Raw genomic sequence first — 17,500 nt, 5'->3', positions numbered from 1 at the left:
CACCATTCACACGCCTTGGATTTTTCTATCTGTACTGTCAAGAGTCAGAAGGGACAGAGTTGAAGGTGTGATCATGCATACTGTGGTCTTCTAACATGCCCTGAGTTCTAAAACTGCTGCGGTCCAAATCAAAACCCCAAATTCAAACCCAAGTGGCCTCGTGGTGAGCTTCAAACTGTGGACAGAAAGACTCAGCATTCGCACTCAGTGCACTGGCTCTCATACAGAAAGTAGGGGGGCGGGCAGAGCAGACAAAAGGGGGGGAGTGAATAGAACATCGGAGGTAAAGAGAAAACCATGTGAGGAGAGGTTGCGTTGCAGAAACGATAAGCAAAGGAGAGAAAGAGAGGTCTTGCCTTAGAGAAGAAATAAGAGGGCATCTGAGGGTCAAACAGACACAACAGAGACACGTTGGAAAGGTTGGAAAGAGAGACACAGATTCAACACAAAGCACAGGTTATTAGGAAAAGGAACAGGACGAGGAAGAGGACGAGGAAGAGGAAGAAGATACTTCTTCTCAACAGGGTGCCAGGCATTAACTGGCTTAGCACTCTGATGTCTTACCTCAAGCAATGCTTGTTCATTTCAGTCTGATATTACATTTTCATTACAGTGAATATTTACTCAAGCATGTCTGTCAGCTAGAGAAGTTATTTTGTAAAAAAAAAAAAAAAAAAAAGTGCCTAGAAGCAAATGGGATTTTCGAATTCATCATAATGTCTCGCTGCTATGACTGTAATTGTAATCCTGCTATAGTCTACTTCACCACAACAAAACTATTTCAACACACACTCCCCCTGTCCTTTAACCGACGGCTCCTTCCATCTTGATGGTCATAATGCAGACGTCTGTGTGCTGCTCTTCACTGTGTGCTGCTCTTCACTGTGTGCTGCCTAGCCTGTCCCTCAGGCTGACCGTCAAACCTAACCTGCTCTGTCCAATCCTGTCCTGTCTTGGGACTGACCTAACCTGACCTGTCCTGTCCTGACCTGTCCTGACCTAATCTGCTGTCCTGACCTGACCTGTCCTGACCTGTCCTGTCCTGACCTGTCCTGACCTGTCCTGACCTAATCTGCTGTCCTGACCTGACCTGTCCTGTCCTGACCTGTCCTGACCTGTCCTGACCTAATCTGCTGTCCTGACCTGACCTGTCCTGACCTGTCCTGACCTGTCCTGACCTAATCTGCTGTCCTGACCTGTCCTGTCCTGACCTGTCCTGACCTGTCCTGTCCTGACCTGTCCTGACCTGTCCTGACCTGTCCTGACCTGTCCTGTCCTGACCTGTCCTGACCTGTCCTGACCTAATCTGCTGTCCTGACCTGACCTGTCCTGACCTGTCCTGACCTGTCCTGTCCTGACCTGTCCTAACCTGTCCTGACCTGTCCTGACCTGTCCTGTCCTGACCTGTCCTGACCTGACCTGTCCTGACCTAATCTGCTGTCCTGACCTGTCCTGACCTGTCCTGACCTGTCCTAACCTGTCCTGTCCTGTCCTGACCTGTCCTGTCCTGACCTGTCCTGACCTGACCTGTCCTGACCTAATCTGCTGTCCTGACCTGTCCTGACCTGTCCTGACCTGTCCTGACCTGTCCTGTCCTGACTTGTCCTGACCTGTCCTGTCCTGTCCTAACCTGACCTGTCCTGATCTGTCCTAACCTGACCTGTCCTGATCTGTCCTAACCTGACCTGTCTTGAACTGACCTGACCTGTCCTGAACTGTCCTGACCTAATCTGCTGTCCTGACCTGACCTGTCCTGACCTGTCCTGACCTGTCCTGTCCTGTCCTGACCTGTCCTGACCTGTCCTGACCTAATCTGCTGTCCTGACCTGTCCTGTCCTGACCTGTCCTGACCTGTCCTGACCTGTCCTGTCCTGACCTGACCTGTCCTGTCCTAACCTGTCCTGACCTGTCCTAACCTGTCCTGTCCTGACCTGTCCTGACCTGTCCTGACCTAATCTGCTGTCCTGACCTGTCCTGACCTGTCCTGACCTGTCCTGACCTGTCCTGACCTAATCTGCTGACCTGACCTGTCCTGTCCTGACCTGTCCTGACCTGTCCTGACCTAATCTGCTGTCCTGACCTGACCTGTCCTGACCTGTCCTGACCTGTCCTGTCCTAACCTGTCCTGACCTGTCCTAACCTGTCCTGTCCTGACCTGACCTGTCCTGACCTAATCTGCTGTCCTGACCTGTCCTGACCTGTCCTGTCCTGACTTGTCCTGACCTGTCCTGTCCTGTCCTAACCTGACCTGTCCTGAACTGACCTGACCTGACCTGTTCTAACCTAATCTGCTGTCCTCCATCACTATCCCACCCTGTCCCTCTATCTTACTTACTGTAGGCCTGGCCAGCAATGAAATAGTATTGTTTATCGTCTTTCACTAAATTATTACATTTGAATCTATCTAATCTAATCTAAAATGTATGAAGGTATTAAATAAATTATACTGTGGTAGGTAATTCTGTTTATATGAATTATTATGATATATTATTTGAAATATTAACTTTCAACACAAAATGAGATCTACATGTCATAAATGTATAGATGTAGCAGTACTGTCTATCTGTATGTCATGTATGTCATAATATGTTATGATGAATTGAAAATGGGGGACCCTGATGTAAACAAGACGAAAGTCTTTCTCTGGTCTGCATCCCCTTAACAATTGTATGTATTGAGCTGTACTGTACTGTACCCATTCTGCAATCTGTTAATAAACTTTTCAATCAATCAATTCAATCAATCAATCATCTAAGACAACAAATCATCAAAACAGAGATTTGATGCTTTACCACACAGTTCAACGTGATGAGCATCAACTGGATGACTGGTGTAATTTTGCATATGAGAGCAGATATTGTACACTATCCTACCCTATCCTACCCTAACCTACCCTAACCTACCCTACCCTATCCTACCCTACCCTAACCTACCCTATCCTAACCCAATCTACCCTGTCCTATCCTACCCTAACCTACCCTATCCTACCCTACCCTAACCTACCCTATCCTAACCCAATCTACCCTGTCCTATCCTACCCTAACCTACCCTATCCTACCCTACCCTACCCTAACCTACCCTATCCTAACCCAATCTACCCTGTCCTATCCTAAACTACCCTGTCCTACCCTAACCTATCCTATCCTACCCTACCCTACCTTACCTTACCATACCATACCTACCCTACCCTATCCTATCCTCCCCATCCCATCCTGTTATAGCCTATCCCAGCCCTTCTCCTGGGCTACTCTACTGTGCTTACTTACAATGCACAACGTCTTACCCGTGACTTCTCCTCCAGTTTAGTCATCATAATGATGTTGGCCGTGTGCTGTTCCCAGACTAGCCTCCAGAAGTCACAGAAGGTCTCGGGCAGGGAGCCCTGCGTTGCGATGTAGGCATTCTGACGGCGGTAACCGTCGATGTAGTTGGCGTTGATGTAGTCGCTGCCGGGGACGCCTGGAGTGAGAAGTCAGGGTGAGGAAGAAGAGAAGGAAGAGGAAGAGTGGGGTGGAAGGAGGGAGGGGACGGTTTAGGGCAAACGAGAGAAGACAAAGAGAGGGACCAAAAGAGACATGTTATTAAGTATTAACCATATCCACACAGCGGCCATTTTGTGCTCATGTCATGCTCAGGTTGGGATTCCTTTCCATCCCGTTCCCTTCCCACCCAGTTGATTGTCGTCGTATTGTCGTGATCTCAGCCTACACTGTGTGTGCCCTTAACCCTTTACCACACTACAAAGGGTTAACCCTTTCACTACCACGCTACAGTAGGTTAACCGTTTCACCACCACACTACATAAGGTTAACCCTTTCACTACCACACTAGAAAGTCTTCTGGAATGCAACACATGAGAAATGGAGAAAGGGGATATGTACAGTACAGTACAGACAATTTAGATTAGTGTGATGTGATCTGATGCTGGCAATGAGTGAAATATGAAAGCTCAATTCTTGACATTTCATTGCCTTGCTGTGTAAACTTGCTGTGTGGCACCTAGGGCCCGACATCTTTAAATGTATTATTTAGGATAAACGCATGGTACTGTAAATAGCGAGTGATGTGTTACTTATGAGCGCTTTGTCCAGTTCGCACCAACCTTGACAAATGTGTTTTTCCTACTATAACGAGGAGGCCTATGAAGTTCTGAGTCATTTGGCCTCATGGTGGCTCTATTCTCTCTATTCTTGTCCGATCATGACAATGTTTGAAATGTGCTGTCCCTTTTTGATATCCTACTGATGGTATCAATGTGTGTTATTTAGATGATCGATTGATAAGCCAAATCGTATGACCCCCAGAATGATGTATGACTTGTGAACACTTTGCACCAACCTTGCCAAATATGTTTGTTGTACGAGGTAGGTAGTATCACCATTGTTGATACATAAAACATGGATTCACAGCCTGTTGTGACTGGCAATATAGGCAACTCTCGTTTCTGCCATCTACCCAGTCAAATGTAGAGTGTGAAAGTGATGGCAAAGTGGGGAGAATGTTGAGCCTTGACGGGGGTCTTTACATGTACGTTAATTTATTTGGCACATAACAGTGATCTGAATTCTTATTCATGATGAAAAATGGTACAGGTGGTCCAGCAGGGAGCTTAGTGTTTTCATGGCACCCAGTGTCCCTCGTTGGATTGTTCAGCCATCTTCTATAATACATGCTGAGACGATCACTGCTCTAATCTGACTGTGGGCTGGATGTGTGGCTTTGAAAGGCAATATGACTGTAAGGCCGTCTCTGTGTAACACTCAGCTGACAATGCTTGTCCTGCTAGGGTTTGTGTGTGAGTGTGTGTGTGGTGTGTGTGTGTCTGTGTGTGTGTGTGTGTGTGTGTGTGTGTGTGTGTGTGTGTGTGTGTGTGTGTGTGTGTGTGTGTGTGTGTGTGTGTGTGTGTGTGTGTGTGTGTGTGTTTGATTTAGGATCAGCCCTGCTCATCTGGGGCCTAATACCATAATCCCAAAAATAACTGAGTCACAGCTCACACACACACACACACACACACGCGCGCGCGCGCGCGCACACACACACACACACACACACACACACACACACACACACACACACACACACACACACACACACACACACACACACACACACACACACACACACACACACACACACACACACACACACACACACACACACACACACACACACACACACACACACACACACACACACACACACACACACACACACACACACACACACACACACACACACACACACACACACACACACACACACCATGGCCTGATTCTACCAAAATTGGAACATAAACCGTTCTCTTAATTCTTCTGAGGACAGTTTATATAGAAAAGAGAGAAAAGCAAATAAAAAAACACAAGAAACACAACAAGAACAAACAATCACATGTTGCTGGTAGAGCTGTATGACCCTCATCTAACCCTGTTCAGACCATCTCTCACACACACACACACACACACACACACACACACACACACACACACACACACACACACACACACACACACACACACACACACACACACACACACACACACACACACACACACACACACACACACACACACACACACACACACACACACACACACACACACACACACACACACACACACACACACACACACACACACACACACACACACACAGAGATACAGTACTGAATTCTGCCATTCGGACACATGCCATTTGAAATATGATTATAGAATATAGAATATCAGGCCTATAAATTACCTTATTATGGCCAAGTCGCACATCTATGGATCGGGCCAAATCGAGTTCAATCTGGATTTAGTATCACCAGGTGTGATTCACAAACCGTGAATGAAATCTACTGTACTTAAGTACAGTTACTTTTTTATAATGTAAATTTCTCTGCCATTTTTCATCAGATTGCAACGCCGTTTTTTGCTAGACATTCACGGAAAGGTAGAGAAACTAACTGCGTTCTGTTTTATGGCAATAACGTTCAGGTTTGTGGGAGATAATCCCGAAAAATAAGAGAAATTAAAAAGTAAATCCAGAAGTCAGATGATTGACAGGGCGTGAGCTGGGTAGTGTAGTTTTTCGAAATTCGAAAGCCCATCGAAAGACCTGGGTCTCTTCCTTCAAAAGACTACACTCCCTGCGCCACTTCCTCCCGTCAATATGCGCCGGTTTCCGACTCAATGCCCTGAGATTTCTATAATCTTATATTTCACTAATAATAACAGTTCAAATCATTGGTCAAAAAACGTAATGCTGAAAATATACACTTTGCCTGCTGTTTTGACAGGGTTAGGGTCTTTAATGTTGACAAAAATAAATAAAAATACATTAATTCATAGTCTGTAGAGATGGATTCATGGCGTGATGTCATTGTGGGTCCGGTACCGGACCCCTCGGGCTTAAGAGGTTAAAGAAGATACAAACATTTTTAATTAATTGGTGTTGTTTAAATCCATTTCAATTGATTTAAATTTTATTTCTAACACACTTTTTTCTCCTTATTTTCTATTTTCTCCCATCCCAATTTCGTATCGCCAATTCTCCCCTTCAATTCTCCCCTCCCCTGTCTTGAATGTTGCTAGACTATGCCTCCCACTGGTCGGCTGTAGTGAGGATAGAAGCCTTGCATCACGTGTCCCCTCCGGTACACGAGGAGGCAGCCTGTCGCATATTTTCACCAGACAGCGCAGACTCTCAGTGGCGAGGAGTAACGCGTGGGAGGCTCACGCTGCCCCAGATACTTCCTGTCTCTGCTGTACAGGCGTCACCCAACCGACCTGTAGGAGTCGCTGTCCACAACGTCCAATCCCCACCCATCGACTTTCCACGTGCTACCTCTGCCAATTGAGATAGTATGACGACTGGCCCAAGCCGCAGGAAACGCTGACTCGGGGAGTCTAGACCGGAGTCTCTTGCATTGGTGACGAGCGCAATCTCTCCGCTGCGCCACCCAGCCGCCTTATTTCTAACATAATCTATGAAAAAAATAAAACAATACTACATTGACTCCATCATCCCATTTAAAACCCACCTCAAAACCAACCTGTTTAGGCAGGCGTATGTCTGATTAAATTTTTTTAATGGATTGTGATTGTAAATTAACTGTTTTTAAATTGTTGTACGGCGACCTTGAGTGTCTTGAAAGGCGCCTTATAAATAAAATGCATTATTATTATTATTATTATTATTATTATTATTATTATTATTATTATTATTATTATTATTATTATTATTATTATTATTATTATTAAAACAATACTAGGTTATGTTTCAATTAGACGGCCTCATTGATCAACATGCTTTTCAAACGGGAAGTCCTCCTCAGTCCCTCTGGCCTTACTTTCAACCCTCTGAAACCTAATGATTAGCCAGTGGATTATCCAACATTAACATCACTGTCTTTTGAAGTCTGCAGTGGGCTCAGTTCTTAAGCTAGCGTGGGGCTTGTTGTGGGGAATCCATTGATACTGAACATGTCACAGCAGCTTATAGGGAAAGGGGCTAAATATGCTTCCAAACTTTCTCTACAGCCACACCACCCTCTAAAGCACGAATATAAGACAAATATAATAAGCACCTTTTCAGGGCTACTTTGCGACAAAAAAACACAATACGGTACATCTTACTTCAAGTGGGTTGAGAACAGAGAGTAGGAAGAGTTTCAAACACGTGTTTATCAACTCCACTCTTTAACAAAAATGCTTGAATAAAAGCTTTGATGTGCTCCAACTTAAATGCATGGGAATACAGCAGAAGAACTGTGCAATTAGTAGATAAAGGAAACACACATGCACGCACGCACGCACACACACACACACACAGAGACAAGACGAGTTCCTGTCACTATACAGCTATGCAGGCTTAAGCGTGTGTACGTCAATGTTTGTGTGAGACAGAGTGAGAGCGATAATATGTGTGTGGGTTTGTGTACATCTTTGTGTTCACTGAAGAGTACGTGTGCTACCCTTCATAAAATCGTGTATGTGGTGTGCGAGCTCGGGTGTGTGTATACGAAAGACAGACGGACAGCCAGGGCTCCAGGACAGGCGGGGGTGGAGGGACTGCTGCTCACACATGCTCTGCCAGATAAGACTCATCTGTTTGGGGCTTGGCCTCCCACTGCCTCCCCCTCTCCACTCCGGAGCTGCCAGCTACCCTGCCTCAGGACTTTCTCAGACGAGGTGGGTGAGTGCGCTTCAGAAGTCATACTGAGCAACTCAACTGGGAAAGACCGATTCATCTGCTAATTTCAGACCGGCCAAGAGATGCAAATCCACTGCAATGGCGGCAAAACAAAAACATATGTGAGTAAACAGTCTGTACGTACAGTAGAAGGTAGGGGTGTAACGGTACACAGAAGCCACGATTCGGTACATACCTCGGTATTGGTGTCACGGTTCGGTACGATTTTGGTACAACAGGATTTTCTTTTTAATAATTATTATTATATATTTATAATAATTATTATTAAATAGAATGATATTCTATGGGCTTGCCGTGGTAGTAGTCAGTGATACTGGTGTCATTCTGTGTTCAGACATCCAATGAGTAAATGAATTGCCTACTGCCCCCTTAACAATTTATGCAACAACTTAGTTTCAGTTTCACTTGTAGAGAAGATTTAACATCATGTGAAGCCGAGACTGAAGAAGACTAGAGAACAGATGACATGTTACACAACAATGGATGGACACAGCAGAGGATTTATCAATATTTTGGATTTAAACACAGTAGCAGCAACTGGAGAGGAGCTCAGATGATCAGTCCAAACGTATGTAGTGCTTTAAAAAAAAGAAAATGTATCAGCTGTGACTGAGAAAGTCTGCGGAGAAAGTCGGCGTGTGTGTTCGCGACGCACTCGCGTGTGTCTTTCCATTGGTTACCATTATTGGGCGAACAAGAAAACTAACTAACTAGTGCAGAGTGCGCATTGTTAATTATTTCTGTCCGCTTGTCAGTGTGCCTAAGCAAGCTTCAACGTTTTATTCATCATCTACATTTGGCCATACAAGCTTAATATTCAATGTTAAAGATCAATGTAAGCCAGTGTAAAGTAAAGTAAAGATATTGAGCATAGATTTGTAAAATGTGCAACCCTAGTTTCACCTAGTGGTATGAGACGTATTCTTCGTATGGCTGCGCGTACCGCACCGTGAAGCCTGTACCGTAAATTTGCGGGACGAATACACGTACCGTTACACCCCTAGTAGAAGGGTAATCTTTCTCTCTGCAGAGGGTTCCAAGATGGCGGAAACAGGACATTTAATGAGGTGCAACCCTTCATGTCCTGATAACTTTATGAATATTTATTTTGAACCACTGAAACAAAGTGTGTTTTTGCTGCTAATCTGTCAAACGCAGGCATAGCACTTTTTCTTTGTAATGCCAGTTTACAACGAAGCGCTGCCTCAGGCCAGAGAATTCCAGCCCTGATGCATGGAAGCTGTTTTGAGAAGGCTCGCCACACAAACAAATGTGTACATTAATACACATGCACACAAACACACACACACACACACACACATGCACACACGCACACACACACACACACACACACACACACACACACACACACACACACACACACACACACACAGACACACACACACACACACACACACACACACACACACACACACACACACACACACACACACACACACACACACACACACACACACACACACACACACACACACACACACACACACACACACACACACACACGGCACCTTACCCTCGATGCCGGAGAGCATGACCCTGGAATGGTCGTAGCCAATGACGTTTGCGTAGCGGTTCTTTGGCTTGTTGACCTCCAGGTTGGAGTTCTCCCAAGTGAACTGCTGGCCGGGGTCAACAGACTACGGAAATACACAGAGGTCAAAGGTCATTGGATTAGGGCAGAATGAGGTTAAAATCTGTTGGTGTCTATGCTGTACTATTGTCCAAAGCCATCCTCCTCCCCTGAGGAAGAGATAAGAACCCTTAGAGGAGACAAGAGAGAGACTGGCAGATGGATGTTGGTGTACGATAGCTCTTTAATCCTGGCCTAAGGTCTGTGTAGCAGTTGCTCTTCAAATAGGCAAGGGTTGAACCGGAGATCTATGAAGCTCCATAGATCTGAGCTTATATAGGCATTTGTCTGACTTTACTACCATAGGGTCTTTATACCTGTATCACTCTACATAATAATACTATACCACTGTACATACATCTGCTATAGCATTATTACTCAGTAGTACTCATTTATATATACTCCAGTTTAATCACCTGTACATATATATATACATACGTATATTGTTATTGCACTTTACTGTTACATTTGTACTCTGGTTTACACTGGTTGGATGCCAAACTTCTTTTCATTGTGTAGACACCTGAATATGTCTGACAATAATTCAATGTGTCTAACGCTAATTCCTTGCATTCCCTGTGTTCGCGATGACGTTGTGTAACCGGCTGACCGCTCTTGATCCTCCCTATCCTAACATTGACACTTAACTTGCTACCTCTCTTGATCCTCCCTATCCTAACATTGACACTTCATAGTGGGACAGGATACAGGTGCCGCCAGGTGGAGCTGGTGACGACGTTGGGCAGGGAGATACAGGTGAAGAAGGATGGGCTCAGGGTGCGGCGCCGACGGAGGCACTTCCTCTTCATCGTTTTCCACAGAGGGAAGAGGACGCACGGAGCTGGAGCTCCAGACCTCGAGCACGCAAGATATAGACCCAGTTACGAAGCGGGTTAGTAATGAGTATGCGATAGCTTAGCTTTTAGTTAATGCGGAAGAGACATTGAGAGCGAAGCAGCAGACGAGCGACTGCCGAAGAGCGTGGTAGATATTGCCCACATTGCGTTTTAGCTGAAGTATATGCGTCATGACAGGGGGTTCACCATGACCCACAGCTTAGCTTCAGTTAGGCTAGCACCACAGTTTAGCCCGCGTGTCGCCCCACCCCTTCAGCCCAGCAGCGGACGTCACTACACTGCACGCTCCTCCAGCCCCTCCGAGCCGTTGCCCCAGCAGTCACCTGCCCAACGCCTACCCAGCCCGGCTGCCGGCTATCACGGGACCTCTGGACGGCCATCTCACCACACGGACGGTTGGTGGTGGGAGCGGGCCCACCATTTGGATAAGTACAGCAAGCGCTCCGAGTGCTGAAACTTTATCGGTAGACATTCTCTCACAGCGGCGCGCGGACTCTCTAAGGGCGAAGAGAAAACAGTGCTTTGAACTGACGCTGATAACAGTGTCTAGAGGCGCCCCGACCATTTATTATTTTGGGGAAAAGCCGGCTATAGATAGGACTTTTATTTGTAACGTGGGCCCACTGTCATTTGGTTGGAGTGTGATAATAACGTGTGTTCTTTTATAAAATTCCCATTCAGTAGACCTTTATCCTTCTCCCTTCTCCTCCCCTCTCTCCCCACCTATGGAGAAGCGGAACAGTATATAGACCCTTAAAGGGAAGGTGTTATTACTGTGTCTAGCCCAGTGTGGGAAGAACTTGAGTCTGTATAGAGCGAGAGCACTAGGTGCCCAGTGTGGAAATAACTTTCATAGAGGTGTAATAATTTGTAACGTGCATCAGACTTCCAGTAAAGGACAAAGTAAATGGGACCACTGTGTGCGTGTCTGTTAATGTGCATCTTACCTAACCCTTTCCTTTCCGGGTAATGTTCATTACAATTTAACCCTTTCCCCACCTCCTGCCTATAGTTCATTGTGAAAGGTCTCTACTCATCATTCGGGAAGGGTACTGCTTTGGGGAGCAAATATATCATCCATCTTTACTGCCATCGGGTGTGGGAGGGCCCAGGAAGTATTGGGGGAAGTGTGGGTGTGTGGGGAGCTGCTGTTGATCGCCCTGGAGGGCAAGAAGGACCAGCGCACCATTCCTAGGTTAGTGAATCCTAGGCCCCATCCACTCCCGCTGCTCGACCTCCACTTCAACATTCCTGGCCTACAGTCGGGGACCCAGCTGGACCCAGCTCTGCTGCGTTCTCACTACCAGGTGGCCGTGTACATTCACTCCCATAAAGTAGGGATAATCCACCCTGCTACAATTGTACTGTACTTGTGCTGTATAATGACAATACAGTTGAATCTAATCGAATCGAATGTAATCTAATCTAATTGTGCAAACTTGCTTTAGTAAATAATCAGTAACCAGACACAAATACAGTTATGGTAATGTTACGATAGTTGGGAAAATCTGGTTGTCAGAACAAATCCCTAAAAAAAAATAAAAAACACCATATAGGGACATGCAGTATACTGTAGGTTAAAATGAAAACCCAGCTAGCGAGGAAGGATGAGAGAAATGTGATGAATTCCTCTGGGAGGGGAACGGGATGGTTGTGTTAGACCAACACATTAAGTTCTTGGACGGTAATTACAGTATAACCAGCGCCGCGAGCAGGGAGACGCAGACATGAGGTCATTATGGGGCTGTCAATGGAGAGGGATGGAGAGAGAGAGGGAGAAAGCCAGAGCAATTGAGTAATTCTGAATATTTTACGACACACAATTATGGTTAGTTTGGGGGGAGATGGAGGAAAGGGGAGGGGGACAGGATCTGTGTGTGTGTGTGTGTGTGTGTGTGTGTGTGTGTGTGTGTGTGTGTGTGTGTGTGTGTGTGTGTGTGTGTGTGTGTGTGCGTGCGTGCGTGCGTGCATGTGCGTGTGTGCCCACACTGCTTTGTATTCACTTCCCATCATCATGTGTGTCTGATTATTACACCACAATAATTTCTGGTCTCTCTCTCTCTCTCTCTCTCTCTCTCTCTCTCTCTCTCTCTCTCTCTCTCTCTCTCTCTCTCTCTCTCTCTCTCTCTCTCTCTCTCTCTCTTTCAATCCCACCATCTCTCCCTTGTTAGAGGATTGGTACAGAACAAAGCAGATAGTCATGGAGGGAGAATGTGTTGTGGCCCATGGTTCAAACTCACACTACAATTACATACGGCCTATCCCGCTCCGCCTCTCTCGTTCCCAGTCACTACCTCACTCTCACTCTCTCTCTCTCTCTCTCTCTCTCTCTCTCTCTCTCTCTCTCTCTCTCTCTCTCTCTCTCTCTAACCTCCCCCTCTCTCTCTTTGACACGTTCAGGGTCAAATCCCCCCCTCCCTCTTCTCGAAGCCAATTAGAGCCTTCTGTCTCATCAGAATTTCTTTACCCAGAGGCCATTGGGGTAAACACTCATAGAAAAGCACTTTTTTAGCCCTTTTAATGGTCTTCCGTGGAGCTCATTGTAATAGCAGCGCTGTTTCTTTCCAAAGCCAGCGTATTTGGAAAAAAGAAAAATAGTTCCACTGATGTTTGGTTTTCTGGTTGAGCCGTTCAGCTCCTTAGTTCTGCACAACAAAGATGATCATACAGCAGAGATATATATATATATATATCTTTGATCATCATATATATATATATATATTTTTTTAAAGCATTAAAAAAATGCTTATTGTTCCATTTCACATTATATGCACCACCGGTTTAAGAAAACTAACCAAAAAGCTTCTTCCTCTCTTTTAAGAAGATACATTTTCCTGTTCTTTTTTCCTTTACTTTTTATTTATCTCTCCATTTCTCCTCTCTCTCTCATTCTCTTTCTCTACCAGAGCGTGGAAATGAGTGTGTGATAGCCATCTGCCTGTAAGCAAACTCTCTTTGAGCTCGCAATTTCAATTTCCCTGACTGGGAGTCTTCATTCAATAAAGACACTCGTATAGAGATAACGACGTGAGAGAGAGAGAGGGAGAGAGAGGGGGAGATTCTTTTGGGAGTTAACACAGGCTAGTGTGTGTAGACACATCAATACACAACTGAACTACACTGATATGTGTGCAAGGCAAAATATCTTGCGGTTATCAAAGCTGTAGTTATTCAAAGCATGGGGTTTATCTGGGTGCAATATAGGTTAATAGGTTATAGGTCAGCGTTGTAGCCAATGAGTGTACATTTCCAATGATGCCCCACATGGGGGGTGCAAATAAGGGATCTAGGTGAAAGTTGACGAGCGAAAACCAGAAGTGAATCACACTTCAGAATGAACGGCCGTGGATGAGGAAATGGATTTTGGAGACCGGTTATACTCGGACGTCTCTCAAAGACCCATTTCTAAATGGATTTTTATAACATTTTGACCTGTACTACATAAGACTTCAGGCTATGGAACCGCTGTGTTTTCCAGCTTATACCTCTATGCTGGAATATTGGAATATGGAATCTTGCAGCCACTACAGAAAAATGTGAGTACACAAGTTCAGACCTCTGTTACTCTATTTCATTAGCACTAAAAGTGATCTTCCTTTTTTGCATTAGTAACTTCAGAATGTTATCTTTCAAAAGAGACCAGGCTCATGCATGCGCTATACGTATAAAGTATAAAGCTAAGCTTTGCAAAAAAAAGTATGCAGTCCTCAAGTTCAAGTAAAGAAATTGCCACTTTTCTGGGTGCCTGTTAAAAGGTTAAAAACTGAATTAAAAAAAATACAACTTAAAGGAACTCATCAACATTATGGGATGTTTGCTTACTGTCTTCTCCAGAGTCAGACAAGAAGATAGACACCAGTTTCCTCTCGTTCAGTGATGCGTTCAGAGTGGCTAGCCTAGCTTAAAATTCGGGGAGAGGTGTCAAACACGTTTCATGGTTCTTGTGGTTGACGTGGTCTAAGTGGTCTAAACTGTGAAGATGGCGTGGTCTAAGCAGTGAAGATGGCGTGGTCTAAACTGTGAAGATGGCGTGGTCTAAGCAGTGAAGATTGCGTGGTCTAAGCAGTGAAGATGGCGTGGTCTAAGCAGTGAAGATTGCGTGGTCTAAACTGTGAAGATGGCGTGGTCTAAGCAGTGAAGATGGCGTGGTCTAAGCAGTGAAGATGGCGTGGTCTAAGCAGTGAAGATGGCGTGGTCTAAGCAGTGAAGATGGCGTGGTCTAAACGGTGAAGATGGCGTGGTCTAAGCAGTGAAGATGGCGTGGTCTAAGCAGTGAAGATGGCGTGGTCTAAGCAGTGAAGATGGCGTGGTCTAAGCAGTGAAGATGGCGTGGTCTAAGCAGTGAAGATGGCGTGGTCTAAGCAGTGAAAATGGCGTGGTCTAAACTGTGAAGATGGCATGGTCTAAGCAGTGAAAATGGCGTGGTCTAAACTGTGAAGATGGCGTGGTCTAAATGGTCTCTGTGACCGTCATGTTGTTTCATGCTTCTTGCAGTCAGTGTGGCTCCAAGAACAGAGTACACGTTCTGTCACCATAGCAACGGCAAGAAGAATGAAAAAGCTGCTCAAGGCTAGCCACTCCTCCCCCGCTTCCATTCATTGTGCTAAGAAATTGGTATTGATCTTCTTGTCTGACTCTCAATGGTAGGGAATGGTAAGCGAATTTCCCATAATGTTAGCGTATTCCTTTGACTAAACTGACATTTCTTTCTGTTATCAAAACTGTCGCTACCCAAAGCACAGGGGTTTATCTTGGCCCAGTATAGTAGCTGACATAATATTTCATCAGGGCTGCCAACTTTTCAGAAGACCTTGGAGTGAGATTAGATGGATGGAGATTTGGGGCCCTGTTCAGGGTCACATTTATTATTATTCACTTTTGTACTTGAAGTAAAGAAACAAGACTATTTACAGCCATCTTAAGACATACAGCCATTTCCCCAGAGGACCCTGCGTTCTCTTTAGAGGACATCTAGTCTCAAGTCTAAGTAATTTCTTGAGTCAAGTCTCAAGTATCTTTTTGGAATAGTACATTTTATAGAGTACATTTTATAGAAATATGTTGAATACAAATATTTTATGTTTTATATTTGATCTACATTACGGTATCAATAAGGTCACTAATCGATAAGAGAGATTTGATTTGAAAGGTTATTCTGTAGCTGCCAACCTTTGTTGCCTTTATCAATTGTTACCTTGATATGGACATGTAGCCTACTGTACCAAACCACTTACGTTAATATGAAGTGTGCTACATATGATTGATCTTGGACACCCCATACAATATGATTATTCCTAAAACATCAATGAACACAATCTTCACAAAGTAAAGAATTGTTAGCAATAATACTGGGGCAACTGCATGCAGGGAGACCGGTGCATCACATCACACCTATAGCTCAACAGGATTGTTTTATCCACCCAGCAACCCGTAGCATAGTGAGTGAAATAAATTTGCCATTGCTATAAAACTAAAAGAAACCAATGCACTGAAAAGCTGTTACATCAACACGCTGATTCTAACAATGTACTGTGTAGCCAATCCAGTGTCACATCGTGACACAGATGTTGATGCAGTATGTAGCCTTGTTCTTCATAGACTAAAGAGGTGTGAAAGCATTCCTGCGGGCTGAGAAAGTGCGATTTAGGCTGCTTTCCAACACGACCACCAGTGGCCTATTGTGCGGTTACTGGACTTGCGGTTACATTAGATTAGAAGAACAAGCCAACATTAAATTAAAAAGATATTTGCCTAATTATCTTGATTTCGACATTTTCCCAGCTTATTAATATCTGTAACAGATGTGTGTCTAGAGGGAGAGCTGTTGACAGGCTCTCCTGCGTAAAGGCGCGAGCAGCAGGCGCACGCAGACGTTTGGATGACAGCTCATTTTGATCGATGCAGGCAAAATGCACTGAATATTGATCTTGAAAATGAAACAAAATAAAAAATTGTATTTATTTAGGCTGTGCCATTCTCTCACATTGTTCACAAGGTTTTAATTTCTTTTTGATTTGACAGCGTGAGAAATAGGAGGTGTTGGGCGTGAGTGCGTGTGAAGAGGGTTATTTGCGTGAGAGTCGGCAGCTGTGTTTCATATTCCATCTGACTGTGATAGAATAAAAATTAAAAGAGCAGTCGACATCTATCACCGTATCACAATCAGATCAAGCGCTCAGGTTGAAGTGGTTCAGAGGAAAAGTACAGTAGTCAGGCACTCAAACGTACCTCGTATTCCTGAGAGAACTTGAGATTGTCGTTGGCCTTCAGGCGCTCTACGTGATCTGCCAGCTCAGAGATGGGGAGGGGAGGGTGACTCGCCATGCCTGCCGAGCACACAAATAGAGTGGAGGACATTTTGATTCGTGTTCAGCGAGAAACAGTTTTGGAGGGAAATTGTTAGGAGTTAGGATTCTCAGCGGAGGTGTTGTTTAGTGCTCTGTCCACGACCAGCAGAGGAAGCAAATGGGAAAGTGTTTCTTGTTAAGTGGCTATTCCTCTGCAGGCTTACGGCAGGCACAATGTGCGGCGTTATGGAAGTTACTGAAGCACAATGAAATGTCCTCAGGAGTATTATGCACATATTGCCCGTGTGGAGGGAGAGACAAAACGAGACAGGCGGTTAAACTATTCAGCATGACAACATTTTCGGATGTTTTAAGAATACTTTTTTTGAGGATTCCAGAAGCATTCTGACGGTATTTTGGTTATTTTGTCATTCGAAGCACTTTCATCCTATGTGGGGAATAATGATGTTAGTTAGCCTGATGAAATGAGTAAGAAAGAAAGAAAGAAAGAG

General features: G+C 44.8%; 1 protein-coding gene across 1 annotated transcript in view; it reads right to left on the bottom strand.

The window, feature by feature from the left end:
* Positions 1 to 17,500, bottom strand: part of ptprdb (protein tyrosine phosphatase receptor type Db) — a 155,615-nt gene that overhangs the window by 27,429 nt on the left and 110,686 nt on the right. Inside the window, 4 exon segments of the mRNA XM_084318954.1 lie at positions 357 to 380; positions 3,284 to 3,459; positions 9,728 to 9,851; positions 16,930 to 17,027. Coding sequence (XP_084175080.1) covers positions 357 to 380; positions 3,284 to 3,459; positions 9,728 to 9,851; positions 16,930 to 17,027 — 422 coding nt within the window.

The sequence above is a fragment of the Notolepis coatsorum genome (genome assembly GCF_963971535.1).
Source record: "Notolepis coatsorum genome assembly, chromosome: 7".
Lineage (NCBI taxonomy): Eukaryota > Metazoa > Chordata > Actinopteri > Aulopiformes > Paralepididae > Notolepis > Notolepis coatsorum.
The sequence above is the reverse complement of the archived record's forward strand: the minus strand, read 5'-3'. Positions and strand labels throughout refer to the sequence as shown.